This window comes from Danio rerio, chromosome 18 (genome assembly GCF_049306965.1).
Source record: "Danio rerio strain Tuebingen ecotype United States chromosome 18, GRCz12tu, whole genome shotgun sequence".
NCBI lineage: Eukaryota > Metazoa > Chordata > Actinopteri > Cypriniformes > Danionidae > Danio > Danio rerio.
In genome coordinates, this window is record NC_133193.1 from 38792871 (window position 1) to 38805287 (window position 12417).

Consider the following 12417-nt stretch of genomic DNA (forward strand, 5'->3'; position numbering starts at 1 on the left):
CAAAATTAACATGGTTAGTTTGGATTTCTTGGGGACTTTAAAGAACATCTTTGCCCTTCCTATGCAACCTTCGATTTGCTCAATTTATGTAGCGATGCGTGAATGTCAGATGCACTCCACAATGATAAAGACACTGTTCCCCAAGCAGCTTCTGTAAACACAATTTGAAAAGAAGCAAAAGTGGACACTTTGGGATTTGTTCAGTGGTTGAAAGAGTACTGAAAAATCATACTCAAGTAAAAGTACCATTACTTGCCTAAAAATGTAGTGCAAGTAGAGTAAAAGTATCTGTTGTTAATAATACTCAAAGTATGAGTAAAAATTAGACCTTTTAATAGTACTCAAGAGTAGTGAGTAGTGAGTATTACGCTGTAAAAAGCTGATGAATTTTCATGTGATTTTGGGGATGTGTCTAAACGTAACATTCTGTAGTGGATCTAGTTATTTCTCAGCAGGCATACAACATCATAAGACATTAATATTAGGTTAGATTTAGGTTGTGATGTCAGGGGACCACAATTCAATGTCTAGCCAATATCTAAGAACAATGTTATTTTGATGTCCTATAATGACGTCAAATGACGTTGATATTTGGTTAATTTTTAGGTTGTTAGAAATTGACCAAAATCCAATGTGGAGCCAACATCTTAAACTAACATCATGTTGAAGTCAAATACTGACAATTATTAATCAGGTATGGCAACCAAAATCCAACATCTGATAGACGTCGTAGTGGTAATGTCCACACAACGTTAAGCTGTAACATCATTGGATGTTGATATTTGGTTGGTTTTAGGTTGGGTGTTGCCCTGACGAGTTCTGACGTCAACCCGATTTTTCATTCATTCATTCATTTTCTTGTCGGCTTAATCCCTTTATTAAGCCAGGGTCGCCACAGCGGAATGAACCGCCAACTTATCCAGCTGGTTTTTATGCAGCGGATGCCCTTCCAGCCTCAACCCATATCTGAGAAACATCCACACACACACATTCACATACACACACTCATAAGCCGCGTTTCCACTATCGAGCCTAAAAGTGAGCCAGGGCGAGCCAAGGCCAGTGGCGTTTTCACTGTCACTTCCGGTGCCTAATCGGGCCAAAGCGGGGCTTTCTTGGGGCCAGCGGCCGCCCTTTTCAGCTGGGGCTTCAGGGCGGAGTGAAAGGAGAGGCGGCAGTTTTCTGATCGCACATGAGTACATGCGCCAAACAAATAAATAAATAAGGGAAAGAAAACATCTGGCCTTATAGTCTGGGGTCTTTTTGCGTATGATCGCCCTTATGTTTCCCTTTTAAATTTAAGGCTGCTGCATAAAATAATAAAGTAGTTTTAATTTATAGTGACTTTTCTTTGCTGTGTCTTCCTTTATGTTTCAATAGCGCATAATAATTATTACACCATATTAAAAACACAGCAGACAATAAAGGTTTTCGAGAGTTTTTGTCAAGTATAAAAGGTGTTTTTGTGCGCGTTTAAATGCCTGTATGTGTGTGTGAGACCGGGCAAGAGCGCTCCCTTCACAACTCTGTTGATGCCGCGAGTGGGCAGATATTGAGATAATATGCCCAGCCCGATTAAAGCCCTGGCTCGCACTGGCTCGATAGTGGAAATGCTTGGCTATAGACTACGGACAATTTAGGCTACCCAATCACCTGTACAGCATGTTTTTGGACTGTGGGGGAAACCGGAGCACCCGGAGGAAACACAACCCGATTTTCATTTCCAAAAAATGCAACCTCTGTGATGTGATGTCATGTTGACGTCTTGTGGCTGCTGGAGGTCATTTCGGTCATTTATTTATTTTTTTTTGGCGAAAATGTTATAGAACTATTATTATTAAGTAATAAACAGTACTTTTTTTCCTGCAGAAATGTGAGCACTGATCTAAAATGCTCAACTTAAAATGCTCTGCCCCTTTCACCTTGTGAGCAAAACTGTGGTTGTTGAGTGTGTGAAGTGTCCAACATTCCACACTTCATTTTACCGGTTGAATTATTGTGTCATCCGGGTAATTCAAGTGAACTTATTATTTTAAAGCACTACCCACACCAAGGGTGTCAAACTCATTTTAGCTCAGGGGTCAAATGGAGAAAAATCTATTCCCAAGTGGGCCGGAACTTTAATTATTATAAATATATGTCTTATATATGTACAAAAGTATTATATATAATACATATATAATACATTTGTTGGTCCTTCTATTATTTTCTATTAAGATTTCATTAAAAAAATCTATAATTTTATTTAAATTTAATTATACATATATATATATATATATATATATATATATATATATATATATATATATATATATATATATATATATATATATATATATAATTATTTTTTAAACATATACACAGATTCAAAGAGAACCACAGGTCACAGGGAGATTAAAAAACAGCTTTAAACAACTGAATGAATATTTACTATAAAATATCTACTACTCAAAAATATACAGACAAATGTAAAATACAATAAAACCCTAAATCTGTTGAAATGTGTCGATCTGATGGCGGTTGAGTTTGCAGCTGGATATTATTGGGAGATCACTGACAGGAACAGTGAACAGCTCTGCTAGAGCTTATCTGAAGCTCATAGGTCAGTTTGTTTATGGCAAAAACACCATTGAGCCTCGCTAGATCCTGCTGTATGGGCACACATTCGTTATAAAACAATTACAGGACATTAATTTGGACAACTATTCATATATATTAAATAGTTATATGATACACACAAAAATACACACTTTCACTTCATGGATAGTTTGTGAATGAACAGACTTACATGTTGCTTACCAGTTGCAGAGACGATCCTGAGGCGTTTTTTTGCGCAGAGTTTGAAGTAATCCATCACAGAACAGGGTGCACCCTTATAGATAGGGTGAGGAGCTCGTAGTAGAGCCACTGCTCCATCACATCAGGAGAAGTCAGCTGAGGTAGCTCGGGCATCTGTTTCAGATGCTACGTAGATGCCTGCCTAGGGAGGTGTTCCAGGCATGTCCCACCGGGAGGAGGCCTCAGGAAAGACGTAGGACACACTTGAGGGACCATGTCCCTCGGTTGGCCTGGGAACACCTTTGGGATTTCCTAACACCCCATTCACTCAGGGCTTCAGCGTCAACCCTTGACTGAAGGCGTGTCTGAAGTTGGGGCTGACGCGATTGTCATAGCAGCGTCAGCCAATGAAATTCAGTCAGCAATAGGCAACTGTTTAGCTGGTGTATTTGCATACAGTAATCTGATTGGCTGATGTGTCCACAATGCAGTTCGACAACGCCTGACATCACCCATTCAAAGTAAATGGGAAGCGTTGGCGCTGACGCCCCGTGTGAATGGGGTGTAAGACTGCTGCCCCACGCAACCTGGCCCTTGAAAAGCAGATGAAAATGAATGAATGAATGAATGAATGAATGAATGAATATTCTAAACGCAAATTTTCTCACTGTTTTGGGGAACACTAACAATACTGATACTAACATCTAAAAAGCGTTATTTTAATGTCATGGGACCTTTAAAAATGCAGCACTTGTATTGACAACAACAGAAAGAATTTCTGTTGCTCAAATTTCTGCAGCGCAAAAACACTTCGGTGGACATATGCCCTAAATATACTAAACAGTGTTTTTCTTTATTAAACAATGTAGATGTTTCAGGTTTTTGCTTATTGTTTCTCTCACACGTTTTTTTGACTTCTATCTTCTTTCAGAGGAAGGAATGCAGAGGCCGAAGAACTCCTCCAAGTGGAACGAGTCAGACCTTGATGCTTCATATGAAAGAAAGCATCACCACACCTACGATAGTAAGTCCCTCTGTTGCACAAAAATCACAGTATAAATAAAAATGTTAGTCATTTATAAACTCAGGGGCAATAATGTGTAATAATTAAAAATGAAATTCTGGTTTCAGTTCATGCAGTTTAAGCTTTTAAAATATCTTTATGCATTTTTCAGATATTTAAAAGTCTGCAGTTATTATAAAGTCCTGAAATCAATCAGTTGTTGCTTTCTGTAGAAATTCAACACACAATGTTGTAATTTGAGCTGTTGGAAGCACTAATAAAACAATTAAATAAATAAACAGGCTTAGACTGATACATGACAGGCCTAATAGAATTCTTTTTAATTTCATTTTACAAACATGTAAAAAAAGGATTTAGTGTAATGTAAAAAAAATAAGTAAACATGGTATATTCTCCACTGGCTCCACCCATATCTATTCCACGGTCATATAGTATTACTTCTTGTATAATGCACAAATCTAAGGCTGTTATATAATTTACAAATTATTTTTAATGTCTTTAGATGCTCTAAAAGATTGTTATAGTAATAACAAACAGTGTTTTGTATTGTTACTTAAAGTAATATATGAAGAGTTCAGATGCAAAAGCCGCTAAACGCCACTTCCACCAAAAATGAGATCATGACATTGAGTGAATGCTTCTAGTAAGTAAGTAAAGGTTTATTTGTAGTGCACCTTTCCCAGACATTGAGTCACAAAGTGCTTTACAATAAGAGAAAACAACTAAAAGAACACATGACAATTAAAGAAGACATGTTAAAACACATTAAAATTAATTAAAATTTAAATACAGAAACACTAATACTGTTAATTAAAAGCTTGACCAAAAGCTGCTTCTTTAAATGCTTTTTAAAAAGTTCAACTGATCCCAGAGTTCTCAGTGCTATCGGGAGAGAGTTGCAGAGCCGTGGGGCCACCACACAGAAAGCACGGTCACCTTTAGTCTTAAGACGAGTTCTGGGAGTGGCTAACAGGTCTTTGCCAGAAGACCTCAGAGACCGGCTACATGAGTGGCTGTTTAAGAGATCTTGAATATACAGGGGTGCTTGACCATGCAGAGCTCTATATGTAATGACCAAAATCAAAAAAATTACTCTAAAACTAATAGGAAGCCAGTAAAGTGCCTTAAGCACAGGTGTAATGTGTGACCTCCTACTGGTGTTAGTTAAAAGCCTCGCTGCTGCATTCTGCACAACTTGCATCGCTCCATAGAGGATTTTTTCAGACAAGTGAACAGAACATTACAATAATCCAACCGAGAAGAGATGAAGGCCTGGACAAGCATCTTGCTCTTCCTTTGACACAATATCTCAGATTTTTGCAATGTTCCTCATGTGAAAAAAGCATGTACGGACATTTAACATGGCTAAAAAAACACAGAGCTTGATCAAAATGACACCAAGATTTCTAATATCACTGCAATTTGAAGATGACAAACCCTCAAAAACTTGGCAGATCATTTGGGTGATGCTATCTGGAGCAAAAATAAACATTTCTGTTTTATCAGGGTTCAGTTGCAGAAAATTGTCTGCCATCCATTTGTTAATGGACTAAACAATCCTGCAAGAGAGACAGTTTGTCTAGCCTGTCAGGGCTAAAAGAAAAATATAATTGAACATTCTAGACACGTAGTCCATGTTTAACAAATAGATTTGCTTCAAATCATCTATATCGCAGCATCAGTGCATTTCGAAATAACAGTTTGTTGGCAAAAGCTGCTAAACACCACTTGCCTTTGACAGCAAAAGCCGCTATATCCCGAGAACCAATCAGAAGGCGCGAATTGAATCATACGTTTTCAATGTAGCAGCGCACAGATACGAGGAGACTGTTTTATTCTACCTTCGATTATAAAAGATGGAGTTTGACAAACTGAATGAGCCTGTCCGACTGTCAGTGAATGGCAAATGAAAATGTCCCTTACCTCAAAACTCTCTTCATTATAATAAAAAGAAAACGCACTGTACAGTCAGAAGTGTAGCATGCATTCATAATGTTTTTTTTGCTCAGCGACGCTACTTTGAATGAGTCAGATTTACTATACATTAAATGGCGACAGTGCCTTACGAAAACAGAGTTAAAATGCCGCTCTTTTATCCCATGTGGATGCTATGAGGATAAACAAGAGACCGAGGTGAGGTGAGCATGAATGATTGACAGCTTCCAAAATTGTCTGAGAGGCATCCCCTTTATGCCCAGTAGACCTTGTGTTATATTTGCTAATTTAAGCTAGTTTTTAAAAGATAAATATAATGTATAAAATACATTATTTATATTACTTCATAATACCTATCTGATTAGCTTTTTATATTAATGGACAATACACAGATATGTTTCATAATGTTTTACACTACATTATTTAAATCTACCAAGCTTAGCTTACATTGATCTACGTTTACATTGCTCCACTTGCATTAAATCTAAATCCCAAATATCAGAAATGCCAGCAGATTGTTAAGATTTAATGTCAGTTTTAATGTTATTGATTAATGTATTCACTTACAAATTTCATTCATTCATTTTCCTTCTGCTTATTCCCTGGTTTATCACAGTGGAATGAACCGCCACTTCCTTGACAGGTTTATACATTTTAGGTGGTTTGTATACTGTGTTTTTTTTTTTGTTTGGTAAAATAATTTCTTGTTGCATCTTTAGTGATTTTTAACTTATGACAATGTCTTGTCCCACATGTGGATTTAGAGGTTTTTGCACAAAAAAAAAGCACAAGTGGATTTAGCTGGTTTTGACGCAAAATAAAATCTACCTTGTCAAAAACCAAAAAAAAGAGACATTTTTTTGAAAAAGGTTATTTTATTTACTAGCTAATAACCTTATCATTACACATAAAATGAAACTTTTGAACCTAATCAGATGAACCCGATAGAAAATGCTTATTTACAAAAAAAAAAAAAAGAGAGAGGTCTGATGGATTTAGAGGATTTTGCATTCATATTCAATTCTTAAATAACAATGTGTTATTTAGTTACTTTTTGAGGAAAATAATGTGAAGTGTATTTCTATTTAAGCTTAAGATTATAATAATTTATACTTTTTATATAAATATTTAATGGATGTGAATACTTGTTTATTTAAATCATTATATTTTGAATTAAGTGGCCAATGTCATTACATTGTGAAGAAAATGAGTTGAAACATCATTATGCAGTAAAGGTTCCCTAATCTCTTTCTTCGTCTTCATTTTTGCATAATTTTATGATTTCCTTTGTTTCTCATAGAAAATGAATGGGTCAGACCACCTGTCCCCAACAGCAACTGGAAAGAATCTAGCCTGGATGCTCCTACTCCTGCCAAAAAGGTGTGCAAACTGTATCATGTTTAGGCATGTTACAATAATTGCTACATTGATTGTATATGCACATGATTGTGATTATTTTTGGTGCTGTGATATTATTTCCATTGTGTTTCCAAACATAAATAAATAAAAAAGATCAGACTCTCAAACAATGTCAGCATAATAATCAGTTATAGTTATAATAAATATATATTAAAGGAATATAATGATGAAGGTGATTGAAAAAGGATCAAATGAGAAAGGTATGATGAAACTTTAATTAATAGCTATTTGCAGTACTATGTTTTTTTTTTCTTCTTCTTCTTCTTCTTCTTCTTCTTCTTCTTTGGGTCTGTGTTACAAAATGTAAAGGTACAAACGGATTTAAACATATAATATGTCAAAGATGCCAAAAAGATAAAATCTGTCTCATCTAAAAAAGGAGATGAGTAAAAGAAGAAATAAGTTTAAGTAATAGATGAATGAATATGTGGTAATGGGGTGGGAAAATAATAAGCTTGTGCTTCATCCCACTACATTTTCGACCATGTTGAAATGTACTTTTTGTTAGTGATATTTTATGTATGATATTTTTGATCAAAAATAAATAAATCTAATCAAATCAACCAACATAGTTGCGTGCAAGAAATAAAAAAGCATCACACTGCACCGAAGAAGAATTGCTAAAAGAAATGTTGCCAAACAACAGACAGAAGCATATTATATAATTCAGTGCAACAAAGGTCCAGTCTTTTTTAATGTTATTTTTTTATTATTTCTTTTTTTATTGTTGTTTTTGGCCAAGCAAAGCATAATCAGTCACCTACAATAGGTTATAAAATTACAATTATATAATTCAACGCAATTATTCCTGGCACAATGAGCTCCACAACTAAAAGATGTTATTGTGACAGACTTTAGGGAGTGGAGAATGCGTGTGCAATTATTGATTTTGCTATTACAGTGAAATGTCTTGTTGAATTATCCGAAACGATAAAAACCAGGGATCTGAGCCAATGATGTTAAAGAACACACCCGTTGATATTTTCTTTCTTTCTTTCCCACATGATGCCTCTTGAATGCATTTTTTTTTCAACTGCAGTTAATCCACTTGATACTCTACCTTGTTAAAAACATAACAGCCGGTGAAAAAAAAAAAATCATGTTTTTATGTAATTATGTTTTAGGAAATTCCAGGTATAGGAAACAAGTATAGACAGTTCCTATTAAAACAGACAACAGCTGTTGACTCTCTTTCTTGCAAGCCCTGATTTACCAAGGCAAATTTTTGTTCTTCGCTTAGAGGTGAAAGGAAGTTGGAAATACCTGAGCAGAGATATCCAGCTAGTAGGGATGCATATTTCGGTTAATTTTGCCAATCGACAACTGCCACTCGTTAACCGAATATTAACCGTGAAATGGTCAGATTAGTATTAAACTATTATTTAATTAAAAAAAAAATTATATTTTTGACACATTAAATATTGCGTTTTAAAATACTGATTTATTTTAACAGACGAACATATTAACAACAGAACATCTTTACGCACCTGCAGTGTTTCCGATAGCATAGAAAAAAAAACAAATAAATAGAATAAAATAAATAGTCCTGCCCTAGATATTTTTCCCCTTAAATGGCAAATTTAGATTACAAAATGAAAACACAGACTGAGTCCTTTTTAAAAACCGGCATAGGCTGTTTTTTCCCCATCATATGTTTTTTTTTTTTTTTTCTTCTGACAAATAATGATAATAATGATAGCAGGCTATATCAAATTGATCAATCCACAAAAAATATGCATTTAATTAATGCTCCGCTCGTCCACTGTTATTCTTATATTACAAACCTCTGTCAACATTTTTAATAGAAGTCATAGGGCTCTATTTTGACAATCCATGCGCAAAGTGCAAATCGCAGATGTGCAAAAGCATTAAGGGCATGTTGCTTTTTTAAGGACAGAAAAATCCGTTTTGCGCTGTGGCGCATGGTCTAAAAGGGTTCAGCTTATTCTCTTGATGAGTTATAGGTGTTTTTTGGGAATAAACCAATCAGAGTCTCATCTCCCATTCCCTTTAAGAGTCAGTTGCGGCGCACCATAGCGCATTTGTTATTTACATGATGGACTTTGTAAGTGGAAAAACGTTTCACTTGTAAGAAAACAGTTCAACAGAGCATCTGCAGCGCGAGAATGAGAGATGAGAGAATGAGCTTCCTCATTATTTACTTTCACTTTCACTCTCGTGGATAGGGAAATGTGTTGTACACACAGACATCCATTAGCCTATACATAATTAACTTTGTTGAAGCGCAAATATTTGTTTCAAAACTATTTCTAAATTCAGTTCTAATTTCCAGCAAATAAATAAATGAACAATAATAACAAAGTGTGTTTAAAAAACTGAGTTTTGCTGTGCCCCATATGGTCTAAAACCTGACAGGTGGGCAAATCTAAGCTTATTTTTAATAAAACAATAGATAAATATGCATATAATAAATAATACTGATAATAATAATAACATTATACAAAAGCAAATTGTCATGAATAAACTGAAAAAGCCCCCCGATATGAAGAAGGCATGAAAGTATGGTTTTTATATTTATGTAGGCTAGAAAATAATAAGTTTTATAATATTTAAATTCTTTAATTCTTTTTCATTTGTAAAGATATCTGCGTATTGCTGTACACCCTGTGTGTATGAAGCAATGTGCAAGCGAGGCACACAATAATACGCTCTTTAGACCAGCTTTGATCTGGTATATTGAACAGTCTATTATAGTTCCTCAAAATACCAACGCGCCAGCAATGTGCCTCAACAAGCCTACCTTTTTTAGACCAGAACACTTATGGTACACTATTAAAACAGTGTGCTGACTTGGGCGTCTGGTTTTGCCTTGAGCTTGTGTGCTTTTATTTCCTCTCTCACTCACTGTTCATGTGCGCGCACTGGGTGCGATAAAAGACAATGACGAGGCTCATATGTTAACTTTTTGTGAAGTATAGGCTTCTATAGTATATAACAATTTTGTTGTTTACATATGATAGTTCATTCATTTGTATACATGTTTAAAAGCTAAAAATGAAGGCCTCAGCTTGGTGCAGAGTTATTATTATGCAAAAATCAAGTAAGTCTTTGAATTTATTTAATTCGTAGATTATGTAGCTATTTTAGAAATGGATATTTTATAAGAACTATTAATAACCGTAATTTACCAAATGGGAAAAAAGGTTGTTTTGTTGGTTGTACACTAAATCATCACAACTATAGCTTATTTGTTGTATTTATGAGTGGTGCCGGAGCGCACTCTGATAAAGAGAAAATCCCTACGCTCTGAGTTGTGGCCAGCTTGTTTCCAAAGCAGCGCACATTTCAGAAGTTTTGTTTTGCGGCTTCTATCTCCAATTGTGCAAATAAACAGACGTGTTTATGATGTGGATCAGCTGGTTCAGCTCGTCTGTGTCAAACTGTGACCAGCAATATTCTTCTCTTATTTTGTTTCTTTGGCAAAATATGTCTGTAGGCACGTGTGGTTGCTCGTGTTACTGTCCCGCGAGTTAACAAATATGTGTTGCATATTTATGCAGCCAAATAAAAAAAAAATATATATATATATACATTTTTTTTAATCGTTTAACTGATACCATTAGTTATTTAATTTACTGAAAGAGAAACATGGACAAGTTAAAAAGCATTTACTTGAGTTCTCAGTAACAAGTGTCCATCAACTTGTAGGTTAAAAACTTACAAGTTGCAAAAACTGTCTTTATTAGGAACTCTAGATATGAGCAAAAGAAGCAACCGAGCTCTCATTCTCCATAGACAGTAAGGTTCCCAAGAGTTGAAATGCAGAAAGGTACCAAAAACATCCTTAAAATAAGCCACCTGCCTTCAGTGGTTCAATTGGAATATTATCATGCTACAAAATACTTTTGTGTGGTCATAAAAATGACTTTATTCAACCATTTCTTCTTCCCAGTGTCAGTATATGGTGCGCATTCACAAGTTCTGCACACTGATCTAATCCCGCTGGATGCGTGCTCATGATTTTCTTTGTCTGAAACTATATACACATCCAAGATAAACGTCATCAGCTGATTGAGCGCTACAAACACAGTGTTCTCGCGAAAATACAAAATAAGTTATTTTGAAAAAGATTGGAAGCCTGTAACCATTGACTTTCATAGTAGGAAAAACACCGGTTACTGGTTTTTAGCATTTTTCAAAGTATCTTCTTTTTTGTGTAACAGAAGAAAGAAACTCAAACAGGTTTGTGACAAGTGAATGATATGTAAAGTTCAAATTTGGGTAAACTAACCCTTTAATTTGCTTTTTGGAAGAAGATTCATTATTTGTTAAATATAATAAATATCTGATCGACTCGTTCTTACTCTGCAGTTCAGAAAATATCTGAAATGTGGATATTCAGCAAATAAAGTCATTTCACATTTATTTAAATAGCAGTCTATACAATAGATTTCTTTAAAAAGCATATAAAATAACAGTATCTACATCCACAACTTCAGTTGCTACTATGTGCTCTTGTTTTTACTCTCATCCGAACAGAAGTAATGAGCCCGAAAAGATTTCCATTTCAAAAAAAGGTGGAGCCACAGAGCCACATCTACCTATTTTGTAATCATCATAACAGACCATTGGTAGTTTGAAGTCGTTTACCAAGCTGTTTTAAACTGCAAACTTTTGAACAAACAAAGTTCCGTCTTAAGTTTCCCTTTTTTTTTTGTCTTGTTACAATTTAAATGTTCTTTATTGCTATGACTGGTATGTTACATCTGTATTGTGAAATCACTTACTAACAGATCCAACTATGAAAGTGCACCAAAAACAAAAGGGCATTCTCCATTTTCTAATTCTCACACCATCTTTCTCTGTCTTTGCCAATAGGAAACTGTGACACAATCATTTCCACCATACCACCACAGTTCGCTTCCAAGGAATGCTCGTATCTCAGTTCCCCCTGATCTCTCCTCAGGCAGCAGCACACCTTACAGCAATCCGTCAATCAGTTCCCGGATCTCCGTTCCTCCTGTCAGCTCTGGAGCTCCTCGGCACAGGCCAATCCCCCTTTCTGTCATCTTAAGACTCCAGAATCCCCACTACTATCCTGAAGCTGTGAACAGATACGTCCCTGGCCCGATAGGAGAGCCACAGCAGGGAGTTTACCACCATCTTCCTCTGCCCCAAGATTATATGTGGCAAAACCAAACACCTCAACGTCAGCAAACTCAAAAACATCCTGCCTACTATGGAGAAGGTACCTCCTCAACTTGTTGACATGAGAGGGTCCATGAGTACTTGTAAATGAG

General features: G+C 35.6%; 1 protein-coding gene across 3 annotated transcripts in view; it reads left to right on the forward strand.

Moving 5' to 3' along the window:
- The window catches only part of ppp1r13l (protein phosphatase 1, regulatory subunit 13 like), a 55953-nt gene that overhangs the window by 29618 nt on the left and 13918 nt on the right, over window positions 1–12417 (forward strand). For all 3 annotated transcript variants that reach the window (NM_001014320.2, XM_005173644.6, XM_005173643.6), the window contains 3 exon segments: window positions 3710–3802; window positions 7038–7117; window positions 11996–12365. In NM_001014320.2, coding sequence (NP_001014342.1) covers window positions 3710–3802; window positions 7038–7117; window positions 11996–12365 — 543 coding nt within the window.